Source organism: Talpa occidentalis, unplaced genomic scaffold (assembly GCF_014898055.3).
Source record: "Talpa occidentalis isolate TD23 unplaced genomic scaffold, MPIMG_talOcc4v2.1 talOcc4.4, whole genome shotgun sequence".
NCBI lineage: Eukaryota > Metazoa > Chordata > Mammalia > Eulipotyphla > Talpidae > Talpa > Talpa occidentalis.
In genome coordinates, this window is record NW_023604295.1 from 4,862,150 (window position 1) to 4,880,801 (window position 18,652).

Here is an 18,652-nt window from a genome sequence, read left to right on the forward strand (position 1 = left end):
GGGACGTGCAGCCGCATGGGGTCACCCATCCCCACACAAGGTCTCTTAGGGCCCGCTTAGCACGAGGCTTTTTCCTGTGTGACCTCCTTTCTGGCTCCCTTGCAGCAAGGATCCACACCTCACCACAGAGATAATGGGCAGCCACTGACTAGACACCCCATCCGGCCACAGACCCAGAATGGGGAGAAGGTGCTCGCACTCCCCAACCCCTGGGAGGAAGTACTACCTCGCAGGCCAGGCTTTGTAGAAGCTTCTCCAGTAAACCCCTGGGTGGAGGCAGGTGAATGAGACCGCCACACTGAGGTAAGTCCACCTGGGCTTTTATGGCCGATTCTGTCGTTAAGACTCAAGGGTGACAGCTGACGACAGGGCAGGGGCCGCGTTCACGACACAGGCTGAAGGTCCCCCTACTGCTGCTCAGTGTTGGGCATGTCGGGGAGCAGGCTGGCTGCCCCACCACGGTCCTCCCCACAGGGAGCCTTAAAAAGCCCTGGTGTACAGTGCAGGCTGCAGCCCTCGGAGAGGGACTGGGGCATCAGTACCTTCGTGAGCTCTCTGGGGGCCCCGGGGTGAGACCCAGATCCTGTGTGACATTCTGAAATACCTTCACCTTGACGAGACCCACCAAGACCTGCTCCATGCACGCTCCATGAACTGTCCCTCGCCTGCCGCTCTCCCGTCCAGGGGGCCTCCTTTCCTGGCGGAGGGGCCTGGGCAGTGAGCCACAAACCGGGGCTTCCTTCCCACCGCTCCATTACATGGGCCTGAGTTGGAGTGAGGGCCTGGCAGCCTCGACGGTGGGTCCTGAATGCCCCTTCAGTCCCTTTCAGAGTGGGCAGACAGCCTGGGTGGAGCCAAAGCGACAGGTGCCAGCTTTACGTAATTCCTCTGTGATGGACCCCCTTCCCAGCGTGAGGCAGCCCGGCCAGTTGTGCCCACCAGGACGCCGGCTCCGGCCTCTGCCTCCCGAGGGCTTCTGCCTCCCGAGGGCTCTCTGGTCAGGCTCTTCTGCCTCCCGAGGGCTCTCTGGTCAGGCCTCTGCTTCCCGAGGGCTTCTGAGCCGAGGCCACACGTGTGACTCCTCACCTGCAGCCACAGCTCAGCCCAGGCCCCTCGGTTCCTCCCAACACAAAGCAAGTCCTCACCCGGGACGGGAGGAAGCAGAGGCAGACAAACTGCTGAGTAAAGTGATTATTTTTCCTTTGAAAAATCAGTCTAAAAACTCAGAGTATTTGGATACCAAATTGTACCTAAAACAAAATCTCAACTCTCTCTTAAAAAAAAAAAAAAAGAAAGAAAGAAACAGAACAATCTAATGTTAAGAAGGAAATATGCCAGAATACTAATGAGGGTCCCTTCTGGTGGTGAGATAATGGGGGATTCCCACCTCAACCTGTTTCTTGGCCTGTACTCCAGCTCATGGACCTTCTAGAATGAGCATTATTAAAATCAGGAAATGAACATAAACTTCTGAAATTAACTATTTAGAAGCTAAAGCGAATAGTGAAACATTCTAAAGCTCAACAGAATAAACCTTCTCAAGTTACTTTCTCTTCTTTCAACTTCCAGCTTTAGGAAGAGTCCACCCTTGAGGCATCTGTCCTTCCTGATCAGTGCTTCAAGGGAGGACTTACTGATTTCCACACCAGATAACACTGAACTGCTCCAGTGTCAGGAACGCATGGCAAGGTTTGGTCTGTTAAAATGTTCACGTCTCCAAGGTGACAAAGCATGGTGAACACAAGAGCAAACACCTTTCTGGAAAAAAGCCAGTCCATGTGTATCCTGGGTGTCCTTGAGGCCCCATCTGAAGCCGCTGGTCTCAGGCTGGGGTCAGGGGACGCATCCGGCGCCTTGTCAGGCATCCACACCTGAGCTGCCGACGACGCTGCCGATGACAGGCTCACCGAGCCTGGGCCGCTTGAGCTCTGGAGGCGCGCCCTGCGGGTCTGAAGCAGTGAGGGGGACTTCAGAGTGATGCTTACAGGATAAACTGGTGCCCAGACAGGGAGCGATGGGCCTGGCAGGCCTCCTATCCAGCGCTGATGTACAAGAAGGATCTGTACCCATATTCTCAACCAGGGGCGATTCTGCCTCCCAAGGGGCAGGGGGTAATGCCCAGTAATAGGGTGTCCCAGAGTGGACGGAGCACCGGCATCCAGGTTATTCAACACCCCACAACCACAGGGGGGCCTCCACAACAAAGGATCTCCCCGCCCGCGAGGCCACCAGTGAGTGCTGGGGGGGAGAGCCTGGTCCACAGCACCTCCTGACCCTGCCTCCCGGCCCTCCAGCTGCCCCACAGGGAGGGGCTGCACAAAGGGGTCTCCCTGATGAAAAGAAATAAGCAACGAATTTAAATGATGGGTCCAGTGAGATGCATGACCCCAGCTTTCTCAGGACAAGAGGGGAGATGCTCTACCTCGGACTACAGGAAGCCAGAAACAGCCACTTACCTGACTGCACGTCCTCTGTGGCAGGGGCGGGGGTGACGCTGGCCGGTACAGAATTCGGGGACGTGTCTGTCTTTAAGGGCACTAAGTTTATTCTCCTTGATGAGAAAAAGAAGTAAAGGGGATGGGGTTCATCAGCATCGGGACGTGTCAGATGCCAAACTTGCTGAAAGAAACACTTGAAATTTTCAGCTGATCAGATCAAGCATTATCTGCAACGCTGACGTGACCACTTAACGGGTGGCTGAGTGGCATCACGCACGCGGTGCCCACCCCTCCCAGCCCAGGTCAGGCTGAACAGTCAGGGAGACGCGGCCGCAGCTGCGTGGCAGCCTCGAGGGCCGGAGCCCCCTGCTGGACACCGCGGGTCAAGGCTGCCTGACTGGTTTTCCTCCAACACACCCTTCCTTACAGCCCAGTCTTCATCTTCAAATTCAGATTTAAATTTATTATCTAAACCAAAAACAATATCACTCAAGGAGCTTGGTCAGTACTCAGAAGAATCAACAGGCAAGAAAACGGATCATATCAAAAATCTGCCCAAGGACATCGCCCCCCTCTTTTCTCCTACCTAAAAGCAAAACAAACGAGAGCCCACAAGGCGAGGCCCCAGCAGGAAGGCAGAGACTGAAGGGCGCCGAGCCCCGCCACACCCCGCGCAGGTGACCGGCTGGCGGGCCCCATGATGGTGGGGACACGGGGGGCGGGCGGGGCGCCAGTGCCCCTGTTCATGTCACCCAGCTGCCCTGGCCCGCGCCCAGGCCTCCAGGTGGTCTCTCAGAGGGCAGGAGGCAGCACGCGGAGGGGGTGACCCCTCACAGCTGTGAGGAAGGGTCCTTGTGGCCTGGGAGCGGCACGGTGGCAGCCGGCACTGTACCCTTAGGACCCGGCTCCCTGACTCGCTGCTGTGGAAGGGCCTGTCACTGCCGGGGGTCAGGACTAGGCACCCCTTGGCCTTCAGGGCTGTACGCTGACGGGAACAGAAGCCTAAACAAAGCACCTTCTGTGAACATGGGTGGGCGACAGAGAGGGGGAGCGAATGAGGGTCTTCCGGGGAGCCGGGCGTCACGTCCTGGACCCCAGAGGAGGGAGAGGGTGCGATCACACAGGGCAGGGCATGCGTGGGGCGCCGGGCCTCAGGGTGGGCCAGGAGGCACCCAGGGGCCAGGGTGCACGGAACCCACAGCCAAGGAAGCTGCCTGCACAGAGTGTGAGGAGGCGCCTGGAGGAGGCACCTCCACATGGGGGTTGGGACCCACCAGGTACTGTTCTCAATTCAACAGCAATTCCCGACGCCCTGGCAGGTCCTTACCGGGGCGTGGTCTTGCTCCAGGCCTGCAGCGTGTTCAGCGTGACCCTCCGGGCCGGGGGGGCCTTCGCGTTTTGGCTGCTGGGCTGCAGGGTCTTCTTCTCCTCCAAAGGCCCCGGCAAGGAGCTCCTGGCAGCAGGGGTGGCCGCGGGGGTGTCCTTGGGCACTGGGGGGACTGGAGACTGTTTGGCCTGAGGCGGGGTGGTACTGGGACTGCTGGGGTCCGGCATTTTGCCGGCTGGGGTCCCCTCCACCGACCTGGGTCCCGGCGAGGACCCCGGGTGCGTCTGACTCTTGGTTTTCTTGGCGATGTCAAGAGTTCCCAGGCTCAGGACTGGCTTTTCTCTCAGAGGCACTCCGAGCTCGTCCTTCGCAAAGGTCACGAAGGAACAGTAGCCGTCGGTGGAGGAGATGGCCAGGAAGGCCCCGTCGCTGGACCTGGTTCCCAAAATGGGGAAAGTCAGAACGGTCGGCACTCGGTGCTCTTGCTCCCAGTGCGAGGAGGGAATTCAAGCAAAATCAGCTTTGCTTGAAGGCACGAGTTGGGGGAAACAACGTTCAAAGGGCTGTGTGCTCCGTGCGCCCCTCCGTGCCCGGCCCAGCCTCAAGTCACTGCGACACAGCCGCACGGCTGTCGAACCGCACCTAAATAAAAGTGAGGTGACCTTCCTTTCCAAAGTTAAGTGACAGAGAAAGATGTCATGAAGCGCCCAGAAACATGGCCAGGCCGGAGCTGAACCTGAGCCATGCGGAGGCTGGGCCCGGGGGCCGAGGCGCCGAGCACCGGGGCGACAGGCGGCCGCAGTGACAGCCCGGGATGGCCCGCCCCGGCCCTCTACCAGCCTGGGCGGCAGGGCTCACGAGTAGGTGTCCCCCAACAGCCTGGCAGGTCCTTGCAGGGGCTCCCCTCAGTTCCTAGGACTGAGATGAACCCCACAGGCCAACCTGAGTGGCGCCAGCACCGCTGCTGCCACAGCAGGACACACCTGGGGAGACCAGAAAAAGCGTTTCTTGTAACGCTGGCTCCTTAAAAAATATGGTAAGTTGGGGCCCATAAGCCACCTTCAGTGACCAGCAGCCATCTGACAAGCCCTGGGTGGGGCAAGCCCTGTCCGCCGCCCCCCTCCACGCTGCTCACCAAGAAAGGTCGCTCAGGGTGTGGTAGTGGATGTTAGACACGTAGCCGAAGGGGAAGGGCTGCTGCGTGTCATACAGGAGCACCGAGTCCTCCGAAGCCACGGCGAACACCATGCGGTAGGGCAGGTCCGCCAGCTCCACCCCCGGCTCCTGAGGCCTGTCTGCAGGGGGAGTGGGACCAAGGAGGGCAGGTCAGCCGAGCAAGGCAAGGTTCCCAAAGAAACAAGTAACAAACTCCCCCAAGAGCCCTCTCCTAGCCTCCCCTGGTGGCGCAGCGGTTGAGCGCTGGGCTGCGAGGCTCTGCAGCGCCGGTTCCGTTCCCCCCCCCCAAAAAAAAGAGCCGGCGAGGGTTCCACAAAAAAAAAAAGAGCCCTCTCCTAGGGGACACAGACTCTTACTAAAGACGACTTTTAAGTGCGTTACAAATAATTCCGCTTTTCATGTTATTTCATATACATGATGAAGAGACCCAGCATGGGCCATGCTTCAAGGAAAGAGAAGCTGTGTGAATGAGGCAAGGCAACCTGAGAGGTGGGTTCTGAGGAGGAAAACTAAGTCACTAAGAAGCATGTTATCCATTGATGCTTTCCTGCTCTTCTGAGTTAATTGCATTCTTTCACATAAGGGATTTCAAGTTAAAAAACTATTTCCAAGGGCCTCCCTGGTGGTGCAAGGGGTTAAGCACTGCACTATGAAGCAATCCGCAGCCTCTGTTGCACGAATTCGATCCCCGGCCAGCCAGGGAACTACCCACATGGCGCGGCAGACCTCTCCTGACTTGCCCGCTGCTCCCCTCAGGAGTGTACTTCGGTCAATCTCCCTGTTCTGTTCCCCACGCTGTCTCTGGTGAATCCTCTCACCTCCTGCACCTCTGGCCTGTACCCCAGCTCTTGTATAAATAAATAAATCTTTAAAAAAAAAAAAAAAAACAACTATTTCCATTTCCAGCCACAGAGTAAACAGCAACTGGATATACCCTCCCCACCTGAAACAACTAAAATACCAGGCAAGTGATAGCGAACAATGTTTTTTTAAGACAGTGACCAGCAGGCAGTAGTCTCTGAGAAATGGGAAACAAATGTGCGAGTCCTATAATTGCCTCAGTGAGCTGCCTGAGTTTCCAGGCCAAGCAAAGGCAGAAGACATGCAAGCAGAGCCAAGCAGGCACCCTAAGATAAGAGGATGGAGCCAGGTGTTTGGGAAGGGCAAGGCAGCTACAGGGTGGAGGACCAGAGGTAGGTGCTGCCAACGTAGGCCTCTGGGGCCTCCCTTGAGCACTGGAGTGCGTGCCTGTGAGGCTGGGCAGAACTATGGGAAGAAAGAGCTATGCCTGAAGCTCATACCAGGCACTGATTTTACTGGGCATTGATTAGAGAGTGGAAGAGGAATCACATTACCTGATTTTCAAACAATATTACAAAGCAATAGCAATTAAAACAGTATGGCAGTGACATAAAAACAGATACAAAAAAAAAAAAAAAAGATACAAAGATCAAAGGAACAAAATAAAGAGCCCAGAAGTAAACCCAGACATATACGTCAATTAATTCACCACAAAGGAGCCAAGAATATACAGAGAAAAGGACAGAGAGCATTATGCTGAGTGAAGTAGGTCAGACAGGGAACTGTATAATCTTACACATGAAAGCTGTAAAACCAAGTTCACGGATACAGACTGGTGATTGCCAGAAGCAGGGATGGAGGAGGGTGGGAAAAATGGGTAAAGGTGGACAAAAGTTAAAAAAAAAAAAGTTTATGAAAAAAATACACATTAAAAAAAAGCTGTGTGTGGGGTCAGAGAATAAAAATCTTTTTTTTTTTTTTTTTTTTTTTTTTAAAGATTTATTGATTGATTGATTTACACATACAAGCACTGGGTACAGTCAGAATCGTGGGAGGGTGAGAGAATTCACCAGAGCCAGAGCAGGGAGCAGAGCAGGCAGAGGGACCAAAGTACACTGCTGAGGGGAGCAGCGGGCGGCAGGGGAGGTCTGCGCGCCATGTGGGACCCTCCTCCGGCGGCCGGGGAGCAGCCGGGGATCGAACCGGCACTGCAGAGGCTGCGGGCAACTTCGCAACCCAGCGCTCAACCGCTGCGCCACCAGGGAGGCCCAAAAATCTTTTTAACACATATAAACACACACTGATTTATAATGTGTGCATATAAACACACTGATTTATAATGACACACCTGAAACTTAGATGGTACAATGCAATGCTTCTTCAATAAAAAAATACTTTAGAAAAATCCAATTCAGACTTAATTTTACAACAAAGAAAGTGGATGATGAATATCCCACCTGCTTCAGTAGAAAACAAAACCAGCCTGTATATGACAGAGAGCCTACCCCAGACGATGCACAAAGCTGACACCTAGTCCCCTAACACCAGTCACCTGAGTCCACCACTGGCCTCAACTCAAAGTAGACGGGACAGCAGCGGACGGCCAGCGTCGCCTTCCCAGGACACGGAAGATGGGCAATCGGCCTGAAAGATGAATCAGCGTTTCAGGAAAAGGCAACGTTACTCAACAAAGGGGAAGGAGAGTAAACATTCCAAGTATTTCCTCAATCGCATACCTTTTAAGATTCTTCCTGGAGAAAACATAAGTTGTATTCGTGACATTTTCACCAGATTCCACACATCCCGCTGGAGAAGCAGGGAACATGGGGAGAGGAAGGAAAGGCAGTGTTTTATCAACTGTTCACCGGTAAAAACGAGAGCATCCGATTCTGCTCTGTGGCATATTTCCCCTGCAGGTGTTCCCCGGACAATGTTTTGGTGGCTGAGGACAACCACGCACACCGTGTCCCGTCTGCGCGCCCTCCCACACCTGCGACAGCCATTCCCCACCAAGTCAGGAAGACACAAGGAGGGGGCCTCACTGCCGAGAACCCTTTGCTGCGAACACCGCCAACACCTGCTGGTGAGCTCGCTGAGAGGCCCTCGCTCTCCGTTCCCAGACCCCGATCTCAGCCGCCTGCCAGAGCCTGGGACGCGGCCTCTTCCCATCTGCTGATGGAGCCAGCAGGCGCCCAGGACCCTCACGGAAATCATGGTGGCAGCTGAATTCTTAGCACATGAAATATCTTTGCATGTGTTCCAAACTTGTTTAATACCCTTCAGTAAGATCCCTGGCCTTCTTCATAAAGCCTTCACCCTTGACTAAATTTCCCCATGTCATCTCAGGTCTCAGGAGTTTTATACTCTTACGGATGGAATATTCCTCTTTACTTACTCCAGTATAAAAAAACACACTAGACTTTTCTGTATTTCACAATATCCAGTCACCTAGCAATTTTTTTTATTCTAATTGCATTTATTTACAGCTCTTGGATTTCCTAGAAATTCAACCCTGTGGCAAAGTTTTGCTTCTTTTGCAACCTTAGTAAATTTTTTCTCGTTTCCACATTTATTGATACCACAAAGAACAATGGTAATAGCAGACACCCACCTGTGATTTTATCTGAAGTATTTTTGAACTGCCATTTAGTAAAGGATTTGCTTGAATTTAGTAACTTTTAATATGTCTGTCACTTATTCCTGCTCACTCCTCACGTGTTCTCCATGTAGTTCCTCTAAGGCTGAGCCCACACAGACACATGTGTCTGGCTCATGCCCCCTTGGAGCCTCCCCTGCCCAGCCTGGGGAACTCCTGGCAGCAAACCTGACCTGCGTGCACCTGACCTTGGCCCATCCGCGGAGGGCGCAGGGTGGAGAGCAGCAGTCTCCTCTGAGAACACCCCGGCCTTGCGCCATCCCGGCCAGGGCTGATCTTGAGGGGCTCCATCTCCTCCTGCGCCTGCCCTTGCTGATTTTGCTGGCTCTCCAGACGGCACCCTGCCCTCCCACGGGCTGCTCCTGCCTGACCTGTCCCTGCATCTAGATCCTGTCCGAGTGGGGAGGATAAAGGCACCCAGCACTCGCCGAAGAATGATAACTTGGGAAAGGCATTCATTCAAGTTTTTAGAAGTGAAATCTCTGCAGGACTTGTCTATCACTCTTAGTCTAACTGCTCCCAAGCTTGTCTGCATATGCAAATTGTATGCTAATCATCTTATTAAAATTCTGAAACCTGGCTGCACGTCCCAACCTAATTAAATCACAGGGACGAGGAGACACAGGCATCAGCACTGCTTGGAAGCCCCCCTGGAGACGCCCGTGTGTTGGGGACCACAGCTCTGAATGGGATGCACTGAGCTGAAAAGCCTCACAAAGTTGGGGCACAGATGCCACCGCTGCCACCAGCAGGGCCTCAGGTGGACAGCCTGGAAACACACCTGGCGTGAGGAGCAAGGACCCGTCGGGAGTAAAGCTCAGTCTGCGGAAGAAAGACTTCATGCTGTCGTCATGAAACATCCGGTAGCTTCTTGCCTGTGACACACGAAGTGCAGCCAATGTCCCAAGACTGTACATTCCCATCAAGGCTTCCCCACGCCTGGGGCTTTCCCCTCGCGCCTTTTATCCTCACATTGTAATACGTGAAACTGAAATGCATTACAAATCAAACCATCGTCAAGCCTGCAGGAGTCACGGCTCGTGACCGGATCAGCCGTTTTTGTTAAAGAGAAAGCTGTGTGGGGTCTCCCCGGTGGTACAAGGGGTGAAGACGCCGCACTGTGAGGCTGTCCACAGCCACTGCAAGGCGAGTTCAATCCCTGGCCAGGGAGCTCCCCACAGGGCGCAGCAGACCTCTCCTGGCTCCCCGCTGCTCCCCTCAGCAGTGGATTTCAGTAGAGCCGCCTGTTCTGCTCCCCACTCTGTCTCTGGTGGATCCTCTCACCCCTGCGCCTCTGGCCTGTACCCCAGTTTTTGTATGCATAAATAAATAAATCTTTAATAAAAAAAGAAAAAGCTGTGTCTGTGTGTGGTCTGTTTGTGTGGAACCTCAACTATGAGAAAAAACAACCCCATGAAAACATACACCACGCAGGATGGCGGTCTGTCGGGGCCGTGACAGGAGACAGGGGCAGGCAGGGCGCCCTCGGCCTGTATGTGCACAGGCATCCGGCGCTTCCGACCAAACGGCCGCTGAGGAGGCGGCAATCACCAAACCGGCAAACACACTAACTCTCCAAACCACGTTTCTTGGACACTGGGTAGAGGAGTTTTTGCCACATTCACTGGCACTTTCCGAACACTAAGTGTTTATTCCTGGCAACCCGACACTGCTCCCCTCATTCCACGGGCCCAGCTCCCGGGCAGCCCAAGGCTGCGGCTGCACATCCTCCGTCCCAGTGACCAGCGTGCTCCCTCTCAGCCCAGCGCCTGACCGGAGACACCCGCCTCCAGGACGGGCCGGGCCCACCCGCCAGCCCACTCGGGGTCAGCATTCCCATCCCCTCCTGGCCTGAAGGGCTGTCTCTGGCTGAGTGTCCGCTGCCCGCCCGTGTCCTGCCTGCCGTGGGGTCGCCTGCCTCGGTGCCGGGCTGGCGCTGGGCCCTTCTGAGGCCAGCAGTTCTTGAACCTCCTTGTCGCGGTGCCTCAGAATCCCAGGAGGCCCTGCCCACCTCAAGCCAAATGGACTCATCTCTGGGGGTCAGGCCCAGACGGTGACTCCACGGTACCACAGGGTAAGAAGCCACGATCCTCACCATCAGCTCTCCCAAAACTTCTACTTTGCCTTCATTCCAGGGCCAGCGGACATTAGATATGCTGTAACTACAAGTAGCTGAATATTCGTGAGGCCTATCCTGACTAAGGAGTGGGGTGCCTGACACCTCTGATTTTTAAAAATTCCTTGTTTCAAGAACCCAATTAAGGGGACCTCCCCGACATTCCCACCGCACAGCCCGCCCGCACACTGACTGAGCCTCGGCTGCCCAGGAGGAAGCCCAGCCGCAGCGCAGGCGCCGGGCCCTTGAGCCCTGTCGGCTGCTGGGTGCGGGGGAGCTCGGCACCCCAGTCCCGGCTGCGGGGTGCTAGCAGAGTGGGGACGCGATGTACCTCTCCTTCAGCCCCTATTCCAGACAGCATCTTTGAAACATTAAAAGCCACGCGTTTCTTCTGTGTGCTGTACACCCTCAGGATCCTAAACAAAGAAGAAATGTCGCATTTGTCTCTCCCAGCAAATGAATCACGTTCCACATGCAGACAATCAACCTCGTACCACACTGAAGGCCGACTCGGCCGCCATCCCATTTGCTCAACTGAAAATTACAACAGCACCAAGAGTGACCTCAAGCGTGTTTCTGAAGAAGGAGGGGCATGTCACAGCATTTTTATTGAATGATTCATCTCGTCACGTGAGATGGGCCGGATGGTCTTGCCCTCAGGGATTGGCATGAATAAGGAAAATTTGGTGGTTAGTAATTCACATGATTCCCACTAGCTAATCCAATTCTCTTGCTCCTGATTACCTGAATAAAATACATGTGTCAGAAGATAAGTAACTTTTGGAACAGGAGACTCTGACAAATAACCGTGAGCTTCCATTTTGCCTTCATTCCAGGGCCAGCAGAAACTAGATTTGCTGTAACTACAAGTAGCTAAATATTAGTGAGGCCTCTGCTGACTAAGGAGTGGGGTGCCTGACACCTCTGATTTTTAAAAATTCCTTGTTTCAAGAACCCAATTAAGGGGGCCTCCCTGGTGGCACAAGGGGTTAAGTCTCAGCACGACGAAGCTATCCACAGCTACTGCAGCATGTGTTTGATTCCTGCCCTGGGAGCTGACCCACAGGGTGCAGCAGACCTCTCCTGACTCGCCTGCTGCTCCCCTCAGCAGCGTATTCCAGTCAGTCTGCCTGTTCTGCTCCCCACTCTGTCTCTGGTGAATCCTCTCACCCCCCATGCACCTCTGGCCTGCACCCCAGGCATAAATAAAAAAATCTTTAAAAAAAAGTAAACAATGAAGTGCAATCTTCTCCATAAACACAACAGACCCACTTTCAAGGACAAAACATCTCATTTTTATATCCACTTAAATGAAGCCATTAATATCACTGCATAATAAAACCGTGATCAAAAACATGAAGTAGCCCAATCTCACCATGACATACCCCTGAAGTCACATCTGTAAAAGACTTTTTCCCCAAAAGTCCCCATGAATCAAATATAATTCAAAACTTGTGTGGCATTAACCCGCCCCTGCAACAAGAGGTACTAGGTGCAAACTCCCTGTGAGGCGCTCGCCCCAACGGACCAACTTCTTACTGTGGCCTAAAGAGCAGCAGGGAATCAGAAAGCTGCAGATGAAAACAAGAATAACAACAAAATCAAAGCTAGACTGTGGTTTATAGTGCTTCACTTATGATGAAAATACCTCTGCGGAAAATTTCAATATACAGAGAGGAAAACAACTTGCCCAATACTGACGTACCTGTCGCAGCTCAGGGTAGCGACATACTGTCCCAGAGGATCCCAGGTCACTCCTTGCACGTAACTTTTATGCTCGTTAAAAATGGAGATCTTTTGTCCTGCCGAAACACAAATGGCATAACCAAAACCAGCTCAGCACAGAGGAAACTTCAATTCCAGTATGACTCCGCCCGCCCCACCCTTCACCCAGCAGGCAGTGACTGGTGTCAGGCTCAGGGGCCAATGGGGGTGATACCACGGCCCGCTCCCAGGGGCTCACAGCTACTGGAGAGGGTGGCCATCGCAGGCAGGCCCCGAAGGACAGGGTGCAGAGCAGGAGGGCAGCTCCTGCCGGGCAGGGGACAGCATCCATGGGCAGGGAGAGAAAGGCATTCAAAAGCCTGCCTGGGAGGGCCTCCCTGATGGCGCAGGGGTTAAGTCTCAGCACTACGGAGCTTCTGCAGCTGGCCCACATGGCACAGCAGACCTCTCCTGTCTCCCCACTGCTCCCCTCAGCAGTGTATTTCAGTACATCTGCCTGTTTGCTCCCTACTCTGTCTCTGGTGAATCCTCACTCCCCACACCCTGGCCTGAACCCCAGCTCTTGTACGCATAAATAAATCTTAAAAAAAAAATAAAAGCCTGCCTGGGGTGTGGGTCAACCTAAGTGGCTGAGACCCACCGGGGGCAAAGTGGAAGGTCAAGGGTGACAAGGAGGAAAGGTGGTGTGACAGAGCCCTCGTGCAGAAGCAAAAGGACTGGCCCACAAGGTGTGAGCAGAGGGACATGAGCTGGAATGTGATATGCGTACTAGAGATACCGAATTCTGTAGAGGAGCTTGGAGATTACAAAAGGAGGTGAGACACCAGGTGAGCAAGAAGGGCGTGAGCAATGCCAACAGGAAGGAAAAAGGGACTTTGGGGAAAATAGTAGATAAAGCCAGGGGCACACAGAGGTCACCTGGATAAAAAGACGAGGGGGAGATGAACTCTGGCCATTCTTAAAAAGACAAAACCCTCCTCTCTGCAGAGATGGCTTCGCTCACTCACTCACTCACTCACTCACACCTTCCTCCCTCCTCAACACCCCTGGGGGCTTTCACTCCCATCACCCTGAAGTTATCGGTCACCTGCACAGGTTGAATTCAACACCCACATTTTGAGCTAAGTGTGCTGCCCCTGGGCCTCCTTGAAACTCTGCAGGGAGTCTGCTGAGGTCAAGGTAGCCAGGGATTAAGAAGGGGGTTTAAGGGAAGGTTTGGAGAAGCTCCTGAGGAAAGGGGATTTGACCTCAGCCAGTGAAAGGGTAAGGGGGACAGAGACCCCTCAAGTCTGCACCCCCATGCCCGAGGGATCCGACTGTTTGAGCATGACATGACTGCTAAGCCTCATTCACTCTGACTGTGGCCCTGAAGCCGCACTGGACCCAGGCAGGGGCCGGACCCTGGCCTGCGGAGCCGGCCGCCCACCTCAGCTCACTAGAGAAACTCTTCTTGCTGCTTCTGATGGTAGACTTCGTGGACGCCTAGAACATTCTCCTTCCTCCTCCCCCCACCACCCGTGATTACAGGGATACACCCGCTACCTTTGCTCACGTCCCAGATGATGGCCGTGTTATCCACCGAGGCCGAGGCCATCACGTTGCCGTCAGTCGCCCAGCAGATGTCATAGACATCTTCTAAGTGACCCCTAGAATCCAAAAAATAAAGAGGGAAAAAGCAACTCTTGTTTTGAGGAGGAAAATGGAAAGGCCCACGGAGGGACACACGAGGGTGGGAGCTCAGGTGTGCACACCGGGCCTGGCAGGCGTTAGCCATCATCTGCCCTCCGGGGGCCTCCCCCTGACGTGCAGGCGAGCCCGCTGTACACGGGGAAGATCATGAACAGAAACCAGCACCCCCATCATCATCTTGCTTCTATCGTTTGAAGCTGAACCCGCTTCTGTCTTGCACAGCAAGAGGCTGAAGTTAGATGTAAAAGTCAAACGCCTTTGGGCCTGGTGCACGCGCAGGATGAGGCCATCACTGCCACGGTCCCCCCCATTACCTCAGGGTTTTCACCACAGTCCAGTTCTCCTTGTTCAGCTGGGCCTCGTCCTCGTCCTGAAAAGCAATCTGTTCCGGCTCCTTGTTATCATTCACCTTCCACAGCAGGATGACAGCGTCTGTGGGGCAGAGCAGTTACAGATAAGCCAGGCTCCCCTGCAGACCCTGCACCCCAACTCCTCCTCGATACCGGACGGTGTGGATGCTGCGCAGACACGACGCCACCGTGCTTTCCTCTAAGACTCTGGGCCGGAAAGTGAGGTTTCCCTTCTGCACTAAAACTAATCAGCAACACACCAGAGTAAAGCTACACAGTCTCTTCCAACAGAAGGGCCCGGGTCAGCAAAGCAAGCGGCCCCATTAACAAATCTCAAGGTGTGGCCTGTAAAACGGCTGGATGGGAAAAAAACAACCAGAGTCACCAATGCAAGGGTTGGCGGATGGTTCCTTGCAGTGCAGCCTGCAGCGAGCCGCTACCTCAGGGCCTCGGTCTCCTCCACTGTCAGATGAGGACACACAACACCCACATCACAGAGCCGCCGTGGGGGCCGACAGGTCATCCGCCTCCAGCAGTGACCACACAACGCTGGGCACACAGCCAGGGGTGCGGTGTGAGCTGTTAACATCATGGACACATCAGACACCTCAGCCTGATGGCACCTCTGGAATGAGGTGGAGAGCAGGGCATGCTCCCCGCACACCTGCAGACGGTGGCTGTGCTCCCCTCTAAGTGACTGCAATCCTGGCTGCAGACTCCAGTCTGGGAGCTCTGTGGAGGTGAGCGACCCCGACATGAACGCTCCCCACACGCCGCCTCACAGCAGGCTCCCGGCCTCCAAAGCCAAGGGACTTTGCAAAGCGAGTGCTCTTGTGTGGCCTCCAGAAGACAGCCTGCCAGTCGCCCCCAGTGAGGTTCCGCTACACACACACACACACACACACACACACACACGCGCACACACATGCACACACACACTCAGACACTCTGATCCCTTTTCCTCCTTTTGCAAACAAAATCTGAGCATTCTGTTCTATCTTGTACTGGCTTCTAGACTGTTCTAATAAGAAAGCATGGTAAAAAGATTTACTTTTTCTATATAGTTTTGCCATTTATGCACAAGCAGAAAATATAAATCAATCTACTCTAACAAGCACAATTTATAGGACCATTTGGATGACACCCCTTAAGTCAGTTAATCTTTTTTTTTTTTCCTCCAGTCCCACTAAGTCTTTATTCACTGTACTTCCCAGAGGAACGGGGAGGGGAGAGGGTCAGCCTGTATGCAGCAAAATGACCGCACACAGGGAAGGAAGCTCCCAGCGCAGCAAGACCAACCATCAACTGAACACTTCCTCGGGATGGGGTCCCGAAGCCCAAGGGGCCGAGCCTGCCACGGCTCTGGCATGAGGCGGAGAGAGCAGGGAGAGAACAGGCAGGCACCCGCTTTCCTACCCTCTCCTGCCCATGAGCTCAAGATTCCACACGCAGCTTTGGTTTCTAGCAGCAAACATGGACTGGAGTCATCTGTGTCCTGTTCAACAATCTCGTGACCCCTTTGCCAGAACCCCTATGAGAGTTCCTGAGTCACCTGGAGGGACATCCACTGCCCTTTCTTGCCTCTCATCCCCACTTTCTGCGTGGAAGGCCCCCTCATTCCTAAGCCAGTTAATGAATGACAGAGGCCGGGAACGGCGGTGACCACTCCCCCGGCCACACAAACTCGGCCTGCACAGCCGCCGCGGACAGCAGAAGGGCCGGCGCCTTCCTCTGCGGTCTCCCAACCAGCCGGCGGGGCAGTGAGAAAGGGGCCATTTTCCAACAGGTTTTCTCAGCTGCACCTTGCTGTCCAGCAAGCCCTCGGCTTCCCAGGGCCTCATGTCGCTCAACCAAGTGTCGGACTGAGAAAGCCACGGGACGTCTAAGATAAAAAAATCACACCCAACGGAAACCTCACCGTTTAACACGGGTCATGCAGAGACCTGGTTTCTGAAGAATTTAAACCAATACTCACCGTCTCCCCCTGACGCTAACATTTCCCCATTTGGAGAAAAACGCACGACGTTGACAGCTTTCGTATGGCGAGCGAGGTTGGACAAAAATTCTACAATGGCTTTTCCATCTGGTCCTTTTTCTACCTTCCAGATCTGCGGAAACCAAACATTCACTCAGAGACGTGCCCACCTCAGGCCGCCCTCCCGGAGGCAACGCCACGGCCCTGCGTCTTCAGAAGAGCGTATTATCTCGTGAACAGCGCCATGAAGCAGCCTCTTCTATCAGAAACATCCCCAGGCCGCCCTCCCACCTCGTTCTGGGACAAACTGCTCCCCAGTAGCAACTTCCATTCTATTTCTTTTTAAAGATTTGTTTTTATTTATTTTTGCGTAGAATTACTGGGGTGTAGGCCCGGGGTTGGGGATGTGCGTGTGAGAGGAGTCCCCAGAGTCGGAGTGGGGAGCCGAACAGGCGGATCCACTGAAATCCCCTGCTGAGGGGAGCAGCGGGGCGGCGGCGAGGTCTGCCGCGCAGGGTGGGTAGCTCCCTGGCCGGGGAGGGGATCGAACTCGTGCTGCAGGGGCTGGGGACAGCCTGAGGGCGCTGAGGCGAACCCCTTGCGCCACCAGGGAGGCCCCGGACTTGCATTCCGAAATGTCGCCTCCAGCTGCAACAATCTAGGGACACGACCCGGGGAGAGGCCCAGCCGGGCGCCCGCTCACCCGGACCGCGGTGTCCACGCCCGCCGAGGCCAGGCGGTGCGTCCTCCCGGCCGGGCCGGGCTGGAAGTCCAGGCTGTACACCGGCTCCTTGTTGTGCCAGGCGATCTCGCACGTGATGACCTTCATCCTCGCGGCCCAGCCGCTGCGGGGGAGAGGGGGCGCCCGCGTGAGGGGGGGGAGGGCCCCCCAAGACGCGCGCCCGGAAGGCGAGCCCCACCCGGAGGCCACCGAGCGCCCCGCGCCCGCGGGAAGGTCTGGGGGCGCCTCATGGCCGGGGCCGCCGCCCGGGGAGCGGCCGCCCGGGGGGGGGGGCCCGGGGCGCGGCACGGGGAGCCGCCGCCGAGGGGGGCCGCCGAGGGGGGCCGCGGGAGAGGAGGTCGGGCCGCGGGGCGACCCCGCTTTCCAGGGCGCCCCCCGGGGGAGGGCCGCCCCGGGGTCTGCTCCGAGAAAGCGGCCGCGGGGGAAGGGCTGCCCGCGGAGGGTCGGCCGCAGGGAGCCCCACTTCCCAGCGGGGGGCCCGGGGCCGAGACGGGCCCCTCCCCCACCCGGACGCCGGAGACGCGGCGCTCGGCCCGAGACCGCCCGCCCGGAGACCGCCCGCCCGAGCGCGGCCCGCGCCGGGGCGCCCCCGGGCCCTGCGGCCCGGCCTCGGCGCGCGCCTCCCGCCCCGGCCCCGCGCGATCCGGGACGCGCCCGCGGCGGCGCCCGGGAACCCGGGAACCCCCCGTACCTGCCGCCCGCCGCCGCGCCGCGCCGGTTCCCGCGCGCCGCAGGCCCCGCCCCCGCTGGGCGGGACTCCCGGCTCCGCCCCCTGCTGGGCGGGACTCCGGCTCCGCCCCCTGGTGGGCGGGACTCCTGGAGGTCCGCCTCCTGGTGGGCGGGATTCCAGCTCCGCCTCCTGGTGGGCGGGACTCCTGGAGGTCCGCCTCCTGGTGGGCGGGACTCCGGCTCCGCCTCCTAGTGGGCGGGACTCCTGGAGGTCCGCCTCCTGGTGGGCGAGGCTCCCGGGCTCCGCCTCCTGGTGGGCGGGGCTCCCGGGCCCGGTTCCTGCCAGACGCCAGCGCCCGCGGGGGGGTGAGTGAGCTCGGCAGGTGCTTCCCGCAGGCGCTCCCGCCCGGTGAGCACCTTCAGTGAACACCTGGCGCGCCTCTGCTGGGGCCACTGCTGGGGCCCTGGGCACCCTGGCGAAGAGGGGCCGAGCTGCCGCGGACTTTAACAAGTGAAAACAAAAGGAAGAGAACAGCAGAAGGGGGTCCTGCTGGGACCTGGCTACCAGCCCTTGTTTGGATGCGACTTTGGACACTCCAGCTGGAAAAGTAATTATGAAATGACCAGAGAAATTTGAACACTGACTAGATTCGATATTATTGAACCTATTTTTAATGGTATAGCAATGATTCTTTTGTTTTTAAATGCTCTTTAAATATTTAATGATTTTTAAATGTTCATATTTTAGAGGCAATCCTAAATTATTTACAAGTGAAGTTATAGAATGTTTAGAATTTGCTTCAAAATATGCGAGAGGCAATAGAGAATAGAAAAACAATAGAGAAAATCAACAGAGCCCAGACCTGGTTCTTTGAAAACATCAACAGAACTGACAAACCTTTCACAAAATCGACCAAGAAACAAAGAATACTCAAATTACTAAAATCAGGAAAAAGTGAAGCCATTTACTACTGATACTGGCGAAATG

General features: G+C 55.6%; 1 protein-coding gene across 1 annotated transcript; it reads right to left on the reverse strand.

Moving 5' to 3' along the window:
• Nucleotides 1-991: 991 nt before the first annotated feature.
• Nucleotides 992-17,110, reverse strand: CHAF1B (chromatin assembly factor 1 subunit B). The gene is made up of 13 exons (XM_037524962.2): nt 16,957-17,110; nt 16,254-16,386; nt 14,243-14,360; nt 13,782-13,885; nt 12,220-12,316; nt 10,846-10,930; nt 9,180-9,273; nt 7,479-7,548; nt 7,295-7,386; nt 4,901-5,060; nt 3,766-4,200; nt 2,457-2,551; nt 992-1,949 (listed from the first exon to the last, which is right to left on the reverse strand). The coding sequence occupies exons 1-13, from the start codon at nt 17,080-17,082 to the stop codon at nt 1,858-1,860; spliced, it is 1,701 nt and encodes a 566-aa protein (XP_037380859.1). The 5' UTR covers nt 17,083-17,110; the 3' UTR covers nt 992-1,857.
• Between the last annotated feature and the right edge of the window lie 1,542 nt (nt 17,111-18,652).